This window comes from Electrona antarctica (genome assembly GCF_951216825.1).
Source record: "Electrona antarctica genome assembly, chromosome: 24".
Classification (NCBI taxonomy): Eukaryota; Metazoa; Chordata; class Actinopteri; order Myctophiformes; family Myctophidae; genus Electrona; species Electrona antarctica.
In genome coordinates this window covers 14,848,150-14,861,508 of record NC_136803.1, presented here as the reverse complement: position 1 = coordinate 14,861,508, position 13,359 = coordinate 14,848,150, and the positions used below count along the sequence as shown (strand labels likewise).

Here is a 13,359-nt window from a genome sequence, read left to right as displayed (position 1 = left end):
CCCTAGGAGGTAGCAGACCAGTTGTTTGCAGGGGGTGGCTAGCCCTAGGAGGTAGCAGACCAGTTGTTTACAGGGGGTGGCTAGCCCTAGGAGGTAGCAGACCAGTTGTTTACAGGGGGTGGCTAGCCCTAGGAGGTAGCAGACCAGTTGTTTACAGGGGGTGGCTAGCCCTAGGAGGTAGCAGACCAGTTGTTTACAGGGGGTGGCTAGCCCTAGGAGGTAGCAGACCAGTTGTTTACAGGGGGTGGCTAGCCCTAGGAGGTAGCAGACCAGTTGTTTACAGGGGGTGGCTAGCCCTAGGAGGTAGCAGACCAGTTGTTTACAGGGGGTGGCTAGCCATAGGAGGTAGCAGACCAGTTGTTTACAGGGGGTTGCTAGCCCTAGGAGGTAGCAGACCAGTTGTTTACAGGGGGTGGCTAGCCCTAGGAGGTAGCAGACCAGTTGTTTACAGGGGGTGGCTAGCCCTAGGAGGTAGCAGACCAGTTGTTTGCAGGGGGTGGCTAGCCCTAGGAGGTAGCAGACCAGTTGTTTACAGGGGGTGGCTAGCCCTAGGAGGTAGCAGACCAGTTGTTTACAGGGGGTGGCTATCCCTAGGAGGTAGCAGACCATTGTTAGCAAGAAGATACAGTATACTGCATGTGTATACTGCAGGGGTCAGAAAGTAGTGCATGCATAGGCCTACTGATAGAACCGTGTGTATAATCAGATGTCACACAGGTGCAGATAGACACTTGGAAATACTTTGTGGAGGCCATATGTCCTTGAATGAGGATATGCAGAATAACTAGAAAAACTAGGTCTCAAGAAAATAGATATGGAGAGATATGAAACACTGTAACACATGCCTGTGAAGCACTCCCAAGGATATAAAAAACATTCTTAAGATGAATGTAGATTCTCTATTGTGACATAATTCTTCTCAAACTGTTTAACTCAGAGAGTTGCAGACATTTTAAGGTTCCATTTAGTTCCTTAACTAATTTATGTGGGGAAACACTGGAAAGCCCTTCAAGGACATCTGGAGGCCCCTACACCCAACTTTGACAATCACTAGCCTATTTGTGGGACTGTCAGATATCGTACATACATTATTCACAAAATAATCAGGTCAGACCTGTTGCCTAACAGTATGTTTTAACAGCGGGCGACAGCCAGACGAATTTTCCGGAAGTGCATTATTTGTTAATGGGACCCGGCAACTACTGGCGATAGAGGCGATAGCAGGCGAACAGGCGATGGTCGAAACGTGGGCGGAGGAACGTCGGCCGAAAAGATACAAGCGACGCTCGGCGTTGGTCTCTAAGGTCTCCCGCTGTTAAAACGTACTGTTACACTAGTATGCAGACACTTAACTTAATATACACTAGAAATCCTCAGTGTTAAAGGTAGGGTACGTGCTATTTGTGTTAAATAGTTTCTCACAGTAATCATTGCTATGGAGTGTTTGTTCAGTAACATGAGTCTCCATGTCTCTGCAGCTCTTTTCGTTTAGTCAACATAAAATTAATTTTCAGGTTGGGAACTTGGGATACTAATTTGATCAAATCAGGAAAGATTACTCACACAGGATACAGGATAAACAAGTGAAATTGGAAGTGATGACACAATGAAGTTAGCAGACAAATTTGGAACTGGAACACTATGATAAATGGGCACTTTCTCCAGATTGGCCGAAACTGGGCAACCCACCTGAAAATGTACTGTTTATTAAAGATCTGGACGACAGACACTATTTGTTTTAACCAAAAATCATTTAAATATCACCCAACTTTTCATTTAACTAGAGCAAACCTCTTTTCTCAAACCTTTTCGACTCGGGACTCCAAAGGTGCCCCTAAATTACACTCGTAGATATTCTATCCCCATAGATAGGGGATAGAATATCAGTTTCCATTATAGCAGTGGTTCCCAAACTTTTTCATGTCAAGGACCCCCAAATTGACACTAATTGGCCCACGGACCCCCCATTTGAAAAGATATGCCACAGACCCCCATAAGAGAAGATTTGTATGGCTCTAGCAGTGATTCTCAACCCGTTTAATTTCAAGGACCTCCAGTTTGACATGCATTAGTCTACGGACCCCCATTTAATGGCATTTCTATCTCTGGGACCCCCAATTTATCGATGTAAATTTAAATCTGAGAGTGTACAAATGGAACCAAATGGACTGGTTAGGGTCCATTTGGTTCCATTTGTACACTCTCAGAGTTACAGACCCATAAGTGTCCATTTGGTTCCAAACTATCATTTAGCTGGGGACCCCCTGGAACTCCTTCAAGGACCCCTGGGGGTCCCCGGACCCCACATTGGGAACTACTGCATTATAGGACATATGAAAATAACTTCATCCCTATTATTGGGGGAAAGTTCACCATCAATAGCCGATCTACAAGCTCGCAATGTGACACAACGTACGTGACGCGTTGTGAGCTTGTAGATCAGTTGGTTAATTCAATGTTTTCATTGCATTGTACCCTCACATGAAATGGAGGTTTTCAGGTCACTGCATGTGCTCTTGTGCAAGGTGGATTAAACAAACTTAAATCAAATTCAGCTTTGGAAACATTCTTTTATGACTTTGTTGTTGTAGTTTTGTCTGGATTGTGTATACTAAAACAAAACGCATAATCCAGTTAGCAGTATAACACAGTCATTCTAAAGACGATCCATATAATAATACAAATAATAATAATAATAATATTAAACATGAACAAAGGATTTGCACTGGGTAACTTGCAGGGAGAGAAATTTGCTTCCAAACAAACGGCATTCATTCAAAGTTTATCAGGACAAATATATTACACTAATAAAAATAACGGGAATAAAAATTGCAAAAGCTCTCCCACATAGTTGTATGTTCTAATAAATATACAGGCACTAGTCAAGCTAATCATTCAATCACTCAAATAATAATTTTGCATCAAAGGACTTCTGATTGTTGTGAATTAAATAAAGTATGGCATTGGAAAAAAAACGCCAACTACAAATATATATATTTTTTTGTGTTTTGGAATGTTACGCGAACATCAAGTATTTCCCATGGTCTCCTGCCAAGAACCAAAATGTTCAACAATAGACCCTTATCACAGCATACATTGTAACGTGTAAACGCAGCTGAAGGTAATAATAACGTTAACTGTGGGTGTTTCATTTAGGTTTTTATTGTGTGTGCTGGTATGAGACGGGCTCCTGTACAGTTAACTTTGTGGGTGCCAGCCAGGCCGGCCCACACAAGAAACGTCTCAATGAATCACGCTCACAATTAACATTATTATTTGTTAAAAGAAAAAGGCCTTGCCGGTGAAAACAGTCTATTGATACAGTCCAAGTCCTCAGAGTCATTGTGAGAACTGGAGCCACTACTGTGCTCCCTCCATAAGGGAAGAACTCATCGTTCTCTGGACAATGGCTTCAAACAGGAAGTGCAAACTTTGAAAGAAGTATAAAAAAATAAAAAAAGAAAGAAAACAAGATATACCGACAAAGCCTCGTCATTTTCCCATCATGTCAAAAAGGCACTTTCGCTCGCAAGCACAGTTTATATTCTCCTCGGGAGAACATGACTCATCCTCTCGATGGGAGGAGGTACTCTTACATTGTCTCAAAGTCTTGATAAATATCCTCTGTTGTCGCCATCCAAAAAAATTAACAAAGGCCCGAAACGGTTCACACTGAAAATGCCCAGGAGGAGTGTTTTGCCCAGCAGGAAACGGAGATCCAGGAAGCAAAAAGGGGGATTCTCTCATTGTGCTGCGCTGGGAGGGGTTTCCTTTCCTGCAAATCCATGTGCAGCCCCGATCGTCTCCGCTCTACTCAGACGCCAGCGGTCCAAAGAGTATCTCAATCAATAACCAAAGAACCAAGTCTGGGAGCCGCCGTGTGTCACCTCACCTTTGCGGCGTTACAATAACAGTGTTTCTCCCCCACGCAGCCCTTCCCCCTAAAAACACGACGACGTCGGGGATCCGAATTGGCCTCGATCGCAAAAGTGCAGTCGTCTTCCCAAATTTTTAAATATCCAAGTCGTCGGGCCGCGCACGGCTGCTAGCCTGACTGCTCGGCCTGTTGTCCGGCTGCTTCAGCATGTGGAACTCCTTCCCGCCGCCGGAGCCTACCTTCTCCGGAAGGTCGTAGCATCCGGGCAGCGGTGGGTGACAGTTGGAGTTCTGGAAGCTGCGCGGGTGTTGCGAGCCGGGGAAGCCCTGGTGGCTGTGGCAGTCGCTGCTGTCGTTGTTGTTGTTGTTGTGGTGGTGATGGTGGTCGTTGGTGCCGTCGCCTCCGGTTCCTCCTCCTCCGCCCGCCCGCTGGCCCAGCTGGTTCTGCTCCGTGCTGAAGTTGGTCCAGTTCTGCTCACTGGCCTGTACGGTGTTGGAGTTTGACAGCACATTTTGATTTAGTTTTTAAGTCGTAGTCTTTTGAATACAATTTTGTTTCGTTTTTAAGTCATGTTGCAGACACCTGCAACATCTCGTTGTAGTCGACTAAATCTGCAGTTGATTTGGTCTACTGAAGTTTATTTTTGGTGGGCCGTGATTTTCACTTCGCTGCATGCCGAAAATACTAGCTCATCTACAAGCTCACAGCTAGCCGCAGCGCAGTGCTTTCTGAGCTTGTAGCTCAGCTACGGTATTTTCGGTCTAATAGCTGGCCTGATCAGCTATTATCGGTCTCTGAGCTCACAACACGTCGCAGCGTGACGCGTTGTGAGCTTGTAGATCACCTATTTTCGGACACCCGTGCACACCCATGACGACTTGTCTTAGTTCTGCTGGATCTCTTCTCCACTAGTCCCTCCCAAACATAAAATTTGTCTAGTTTTTTTTGTTGACAAAATTGTATTTAGTCTCAGTTTTAGCCATCATAGCTTAGTTTTTGCTTAATTTAGTCTACAAAATCAACACTACTGGTCTGCTTATAGGGCTGCACGATAAGGACAACATTTCATATCTCGGTATTTATGCCCAATATTGCAACCAGGGACGGATTAACCCACACGAGGGCCCATGGGCCGGTAATGTTTGCAGGGCCCCCTAGCGCGCGTGCGTGCAACATTTTTGTGTTTTTATCATGTTTTTGACCTAAATTTAACTAAATCAATGGCCAATGAAGGACCCCAGGAGTCCTTTTCAGGGCGTCAAACCTAGTACTGCGCGGCGAAGGGCCCCTGAGAGCCAAGGGCCCCTGGGCCACGGCCCCACTGGCCCAATGGCTAATTTGTCCCTGATTGCAACATCGATACGATATTACCATTAAAATGTCATATTCTATATTTTAAGTGTAACGTTGAAAACTAAACACTATTCAAAAAAGTGTGTTAGTGAGTTCGCTAACGCACTGGACCAGGGCTAAAACAGAGGGATGTTGCTGGCTTTTGAAGTGGACGATATATCGCTGATATATCAATATATCGACGATATATTGATATATATCGACAATATCTCGATTTGCGATACTGATATTGTGCATGTTCATACCTCGATAACGATACGATAACGAATGTTGCAGTCTTACCTGCTTGTTGTAGTTGCTGCATGAGTTGCCCTTCTCGGCTGTGGCCAGGTTGTAGGACATGGGGGCGGACGGTGGCGGGCAGCCGTTGTAGTATTGGTACGCCACATTCCGGCCGGGGGTCCCTGGGGGGTAGTTGCTCCGCATTTTGTCCTTGACGCGCTTGATGGAGATGTAGAAGAGCTCGATGACGTTGAGGACGATGGAGACCAGCGACACCACCAGCATGAAGATGATGAAGATGGTCTTCTCGGTGGGGCGCGACAGGAAGCAGTCGGTCGTGTGCGGACAGGGGTCGCAGTCGCACTCGTAGCGCGCCACCAGCGTGAAGCCGTACACATACCACTGGATCGTCAGGAACGCCACCTGCAGAGAGGAACACAGCTGTGTGAAGGAAGGGACGCTTTGAAGAGGACACGTGCACAGTAACACCGCCATGAAATGAACAAAAAAAGGCCTGAATTGTGAGGGATGTTTCCACACAGTTTTGTTTTCATATCTTGACCACTTAAGCATTATGGCTTGACCTCAAGGGAGTCTTAGTCGACTACCAATCTCTAGTGGATGTTTATTTTTTCCATTATTTTACTTGGCCTAATTTGTTATATTAATTAACAAATACCGTAGTTTGAAAACAATACGATACAGTACAAACCAAGCAAGTATATGTTAAATCAGACTGTATAGCACCCCCCACAGCCTAAATGGAATGATTCTCTATCGCAGTCTCACAGACGGGGACAGCCCTCATGACAAACTACATAGCTTAAGTACGAAGCTCACAATGTGTCGCATCGTCATGGTACATTGTGAGGTTGAAGATCTGCGATTTTCATCCCAGAGTTAACGTAGTTAAACTTTTTTTCCCCAAGAATGTGTTCAAATTTTGGATACAATCTAGTTATGATTTGGTCACAAGCTCTTCGTTAATACTTTTCATTGGTTAAATCAAATGTTTATAAAATCCACTTACAACCTGGCATCCCTATCTTGGGCATGTGAAGAAAACAGCTAAAATAAAAGATGGTGATGGCGATGCACTAAGCTACTAGCTAGTAGATCGGACAGCTACTAGCTAGTAGATCGGACATTGTTGCTACTTTTGTGTGACACTGTCATGCAACAAAGTATACATTGGGGCATTCATTTATGGAAAACAACCAGAGATTAAATATGGAGGTACACATTTTCCCGCCCGACAGCGACAATGTCATACACGGTATATTAAAAAGAAAAGTTGGCCCACCTCCAAGACGGACTTGAGGATGATACTGAGGATGTAGGTTCTCAACAGAGGCCCTTTCATCTTGATCTTTCCATGGTCCCAAATGCCGTACTTTATCTTGGTGAGAAATCATAACAATAATGAAAATGTAATCAAATCATAAACGTATAAAAGGGAGGAGATGCGGACGAGGATGAACTGGGCCACCAAACGACAAAGACATAAACAATGCTGTAAATATACAACTTCATACGTGTATCAAAGCAACATTACATCACATCAGTAGCACATATTATGAAGTAGTTAGATTGGTAACCGGAAGGCTCGCCCCAAAACGCGTTCGCCCCCATTTTCTTCGCTGACCGCTCGCCCACCCCAGATGTTCTTGGGTTTGTTTTACTGAGGGATATAAGGTTAGAAATACGTTTAGGGTTAGGCATAGTTTTACTGAGGTTACGTTTAGGAATAAGGTTAGTTCTAGGCATAGTTTTACTGAGGTTAAGGTTAGGAATAAGGTTAGTTAGGCATAGTTTACTGAGGTTATGTTTTAGGAATACCGGATTTGCCCCGGCGACTAAGTTTTGGGGCGAGCGTTTTGGTAGGTAGAAAAAGCCTGTAGAAAAAACCAGGGATGTGGGCAGGGAAACACCCCTATACTTCTATGATGTCACTGAGCATCCTGAAGGTACCCAATGACCCCACCCACCTCAGACATTAATGACAACATTATGAAAATAACATAAACATAATTGTTTAGTGTTCTAGGACTAAAAGTAAAACGTGACAATATGACCGACCTTTTTCAGCTCGAGCTTCCTGAGCATAACTTCCACATCTTCTCCTCTGCCCTGGATCTCCCTCAGCCTCTCCTCCTTGATCCTCAACTGCAAGACACAAAACCTCAATGAAGGTCCCATTTCACAAGTTCTCAAATAGAATCCTTAGAAAATAGCCGATCTTAAAAGCTCACAATTGTGAGCTTGTAGATCGGCTATTTTCAAATGCCAGAACTCTACCGTATGTAGGGGCTGAAGTGGTTAATGTATGTTTTGGAACAAGTAACTAAAGTTGTCAACTAATTGTAGTGGATTAAAAGTAGAATATTTTGCCTCTGAAATGTAGTGGAGTAGAAGTAAAAGTACTGAACATTGGACAACCTCAAGTAAAGTAAAAAAAAAAGAAAAAGAATAAAACCTCAAAATTACGTACACTACTTGAGTTGACGTACTGTACTTAGTTACTTTACACCACTGTGTGAGACTAGATATTGTCTGAGGATCCTCTGGATCTGTGGAACTGGAACTTCATGTGGACAGCCAGTGACCTCAGTTACCGGTATTTACAAACATTATCATGTCAAGGGCCACTGCTGCAAACAAGCTGTGGACCCCCATCTGACAGGATTGTATGCCAGGGACCCCCAGAAGAGAACATTTCCGAACTATGAAATAGGATTAATGTAGTTACACTGATTGTGATGTTCACACATTTTGGACCCACGTCGATGACCCCTGGGGGTCCCCGACTCCCCGGATGTCAATTTTAGAACCCTTGATCTACAGTATGGCATCGGTCATTACATCATCTATCTATGACTCCAAATTAGCCCTACCAGAGCTCTATTGACGTCCATTATGGAAGTAAAGTTAAATATTACAAAACGTATCAAACTTAAATATGTGGAAGTACGTGTTGATGTGAGATGCAATACTATGACACGAGTTTGACGTTTGGAGCAGGAAGGCAGCCAGCCACGTTGGATGTTTATATGACAAAGAGGACCTGTGTCGGGTCCAAGTAAACACAGTCACTTTGGATGATGAATTTGCATCACAAATCAGAATAAACTTTAGAACAGTGGTTCTCAAAGTGGGGTCCGGGGACACCCAGGGTGTGTGTGTGTGGGGGAGATGCCGAAAATCTGTTATTTGTGTGAAGCGGCACTGTCATACAGGGTACCCCCTTACAGTCACCGTTTAACACAGTGTTGTTAGACAGTGACACAGTTATCAAAATGTGACCGACGGACTATGATGAAGGCTCAAATAACATTAATTATCTCCACAATTGGGGAAGTTTTTGGATGTGTGTCGGCTAATCTCCCAAACCACTAATCCGTACCTACATTTCTTGTGCAAACTGCCAGTAGGTCAAGGAAGTACTGTACCTCCATGCATTTATTTTTTTCCCCACATAATGTTTTATATTTTTGGGAAATATTAGTTTTAACTTTAATTTTCAATGGCTGAAATATCAGCCACCAAATACAGAGTCATAAACAGCTCATAGACAAGTGAAATCATAGACCTTCCCAAAGATGGAGGCATAGATGAGACATAGACCACCGACATTCATAGAAAAATCTAGTCATACAACAAAGATATGTATAGTTTCATAGATGACTGCCATGCACTTTCCCAAACATGCGGTCATTCCTCATAGACATCATAGAGTCTACTCTAGACTTGCCCAAATATGGACTTCTACTAGGGGTGTAACGATACATTTTAACAGCGATAAGTACATTTTTGAGGGGCACTAGCCCCTCCTATGTCCAGCTTTGAGGGTTTGTGTACATTGTGTACTGAGGACACGAATTGTGATTGGCCGGAATGAGATGATGTATGATGATAAGAGCGCCCCTCACTCCACACGGCTGTGTACATTTTGATGCCAATACTTTTGTACTTTTGTTTTGAATACCAGACTTTTACTTCTAACAGAGTATTCCTACATTGTGTTATCAGAACCTTTACTCAAGTACAAAATTAGAGTACTTTTTTCCACCACTGATAATTCATTTTCGGTGTCCTTGACATAAAAAAGATTTAATAATCGCAATTATTTTTGCGTAATAGAGGGTATATGCGCATGCATAAAGTGAATGGCAGATCGAGTGGCAAAGTGAGTGACAAAGTTAATTTAATGTTGATTAAAGTAATGTAATGCAATCAAATATGACTTTTCTGTTTGGATGTATGGGCTGTCAAGGCTAGAAAGTAGTGTTTTGCCACTCAGTAGGCATTTCCGCATAACTTCCTGGTATGATGATGATGTCATGCGCATACCCTCTATCGTCAATCGTTTCCATGTTGATTCTTTTATTTAAATTTTTTAATAGAAGATCTATAAGCTTACAACACGTCACGAAGATATGTGTTGTAAGCTTGTAGATCAACTATTTCTGCTATTTTGTAAATTTTTTGGAAATTACTGACACATTAAATGTGTCAGTGATTTCTTTGTATATTTAAATTATTTGTCATATCTGCCCTGTGCAATTTGTGATTCCGAAGCCTAAAAGGCAAACAGAAATACAATTTGTAACGTTCCAACGTTCAATGCAAAAAACCTAATCGCAATTATTTGTGTGACAATTAATCGTCAAACTTAAATGTGTAATCATGACAGCAGCCCTGCCGCACATCCAGCCGCCACCCCCCCCCCCCCCCGCCCCCACCCCCCCCACCCCCCCGCCCCGAAAAACACCCACCTTTTCCTCCTTGTGCATCAGGTAGAAGACGTGGCAGAGGTAGAGGAGCGTGGGCGTGGAGACGAAGATGATCTGCAGCACCCAGAAGCGCACGTGGGAGATGGGGAACTTCTTGTCATAGCACACGTTCTCGCAGCCCGGCTGCGCCGTGTTGCAGTGGAACGCAGACTGCTCGTCCCCCCACGCAGACTCCACGGCCGTGCCCAGCACCAGGATGCGGAAGATGAAGAGCACCGACAGCCACACCTGGAAGAGAGATTTTTTTTATTTGCTTATTTTTTAACAAATATTTTGTTTAAAATCAATCATCCCTCGTGTGAAGTGAGGGGCTCCCATAACTGTCGCTAGCCGCGTGACCTCACTGCTTAAAGCAAACATTAAAAGTCCATAGACTTGGCTGCCACATGACGGAACAAGTGGGATCCTGTTTTTGCCCAGCTTTGTGTGTGTGTGTGTGTGTGTGTACCCCATAGCGATGATTTGATTGGCTGGGAGCTTAAAAAGTGAGGATAAAAAGAAGTGAGGACAGAAAAGTGAGGACGTCAAAAGTGATTGGCCGGAATGTGATGATGTATGATGATAAGAGCACCGCCCCTCAAAAAACTATAGGCTATTTCAAATACAGTCATTTTATCAAGGCAACACAAGTGAGTGAGTGAGTGAGTGACAGACAGACAGACAGACAGACAGACAGACAGACAGACAGACAGACAAAAACTAAGAAAGAGAGACAGAGATGAATGAGAATCCAGGAGAAAGATGAGAAATATGATGATGATGATTAGTAGTAGCGTAGTAGTAGGCCTAGTAGCCTACAACATTAATGTAAAAGTACTGCATTGTGCTAATGTTTTTGTATCATTCAGATTGTTGATTGATGGGGGACTGTGGCTTTAGATGCACTGACAGACCTTTCCTCCAGCGGTGGAGTATGCTTGGACCTTGTCCAGCAGCTTGCCCAGGGCGCTCCAGTCACCCATCCTTCACTCACTATAGGGAGAGCGAGAGAGAGAGAGAGAGAGAGAGAGAGAGAGTCACTTAAAAACTGCTAAATGCTAATGTTATAAAAAAAATCCTGAGGACAGAATTAGCTAGAGAAAACAATAAACAATACCGAAAAGTGTTATTATTTTACCTCGAATGAAACATTGATCATATGTATATATATCGATTAATTTAAACTACATACATCACAACAGGGTTTTTTTTTGCGGTTTTCTAAGTTATTTTCTCTTGAATTTCTTCTTACAACTTCAGGCTACGTGTCTGGTCTCAAATCTGGTCTGTAGCGGCCAAACTACGATCATCGGAGTTTATTTCTTGATTTTCTTTAATGTCACGAGTTCCAGTAACAACTAAATATCCGGGAGCTGGAAACGTCAAATATACCGTTCGTAAACGTCTGAGGATTTAAATTGTAATATAAAGCGTTGAATAAGTCAGTCAGTAACTAACCTGGCAGGCAGAGACCCAGTAATAACGGGATCACACGATGTCCGCTTCACTCCAATAAAAAGGTTTTTTTTGGTAGAAAAAGTTGGTCGGGTTCCGTCGAGCTGGTCTGCTGGTGTCAGCCTGAAAACCAGTCCATCGTATAAGTTTTGTTTGTTTGTTTTTGTTAATCCAGACACGGACGGGAAAGTCACTGGACTCTGACTGTTCAGTTAAAAAAAATGCGGTTTCATTCAGTTCAGAGAGTTGTCTTCGTCATCTATTCCTTGACGTTGTGAGTTCAGCTCAGCAGCCTCTGGCTGGCTTCCTCCGCCTCTCTGTTTTTTCCACCTCTCCAGCGTCTGAACTCTGAACGCATCCAGATGTGGTTGGGGAGGGACCACAAAAATTAGACTTTGTCGCCATCTACTGTATTCGAGTGGTATTTCAGCAGCGTTCCTCTGCTGTGGTTGTGGTTCGGGGACCACCAGTGGTCCTCGAGACGGTTCCAGGTGGTCCGGGACTCCCAGACAGACCCCAGTAGTCACACCACGCTTGGGGAGTATCCTTCCCACCCCCTAAAACAATCCTGTGTTCTCACAGTCCAACTGGCAAGTTGGCAGCCCTGGACCAGAGACTAATGACGTACCATGGATGGCTACATTTTAATTGCATCTTCCAGTGTTGTAGTGGTACTTTTAGGAGTGTGTGTGTGTGTGGGGGGGGCATAAGACATGTGCGCGCGCACATGCATGCGCATTTATAGCCTATTTAGAAACAGGGTTTACAATGCTTATTTGTCCATAAAAGTAGGCTAAACGACAAGTCAAAAAACTTTTTGCCACAAAATATAGTTTAGACGTGATTTTAGACGCCCCCCCCCCCCCCACACACACACCACTGATTGATTGATTGAAATATTTATTAACAGTTTGCAGAAATACAGTACATTTTCAAGCACAACTCAATACAAGACTGTTAACTGTGAGTGGACGACCGCGTAAAAGCATTTACAATAGGGCCCACCATTTTCATTTCATCAAAACATTTAGAGACGTACAAATATACACTTCTGTAGCCAAAAGCAGGAAAACATATACCGTCCAGTGAGGGGCGGGTGGGGGAATCAGATTTTACGGGGCAAGTTTCGAATTGCAGCGTCCGTAGGTAGGTGCCCTTTGTTTGGGTTCGCATGTCTTAATGACTGTTGGTGGGGCGTTCGCGTTCCACATTTTGGTGGCAATTGGCATAGGAGCGAAATTAATTTAGTCCCTTAAATTTGTGCCGAATCTGTGTTGCACATGGTTTGTTGAACTCCCTCTGGTGTTGTGGGTGTGGACTTCGTTGACATTAAGTAAGTATTTAGACAGGTAGCCTACATGGGTATCTTGGTGGTATATCGAATCTTGTGGACCAGACTCATCTTGACTTGAATTCGTACGTAACCTTGTCCTTTCCTTTTTATTTCATGGAAGGCCATACCATCAAAAGGCAACCGCAGCAGGTGCATGTTTACTTTCACTTTCACTTTGCCTTCATCACTGTGGCAGCAGCAGCGTGCGTGTGCAATATGGCTATTGGAAGCTTTCCGGTCGTATTAATAACAATCATCGTTTTCTACATCTTTTTTGGAGAAGCCGACAATGGTAAGTAGGCCTCTTGTAGCCTACTGTTGTGTTTGCATTATTTTCGAGACAAATT

At 43.7% G+C, this 13,359-nt stretch overlaps 2 protein-coding genes across 2 annotated transcripts in view; one reads left to right on the top strand and one right to left on the bottom strand.

Moving 5' to 3' along the window:
- The window catches only part of LOC306917220 (uncharacterized protein), a gene marked incomplete at its 3' end in the record, with an annotated part of 57,766 nt that overhangs the window by 39,110 nt on the left and 5,297 nt on the right, over positions 1-13,359 (top strand). The window lies entirely within an intron of this gene.
- On the bottom strand, positions 2,551-11,979 carry LOC306916909 (gap junction alpha-1 protein-like). Its single transcript, XM_079495000.1, has 7 exons — positions 11,683-11,979; positions 11,139-11,217; positions 10,228-10,473; positions 7,532-7,618; positions 6,756-6,851; positions 5,513-5,875; positions 2,551-4,359 (listed from the first exon to the last, which is right to left on the bottom strand). Exons 2-7 carry the CDS (start codon positions 11,205-11,207, stop codon positions 4,012-4,014), a joined length of 1,209 nt encoding a protein of 402 aa, XP_079351126.1. The 5' UTR covers positions 11,208-11,217; positions 11,683-11,979; the 3' UTR covers positions 2,551-4,011.

Excerpts from the sequence above, each read along its gene's own strand:
- LOC306916909 (XM_079495000.1), bottom strand. The coding sequence starts at position 11,207 with ATGGGTGACTGGAGCGCCCTGGGCAAGCTGCTGGACAAGGTCCAAGCA. Across the intron at positions 6,852-7,531 it reads GGAAGCTCGAGCTGAAAAAG|ATAAAGTACGGCATTTGGGA; the intron begins GTCGGTCATATT and ends TTTCTCACCAAG. Across the intron at positions 5,876-6,755 it reads TCCTCAAGTCCGTCTTGGAG|GTGGCGTTCCTGACGATCCA; the intron begins GTGGGCCAACTT and ends TCCTCTCTGCAG.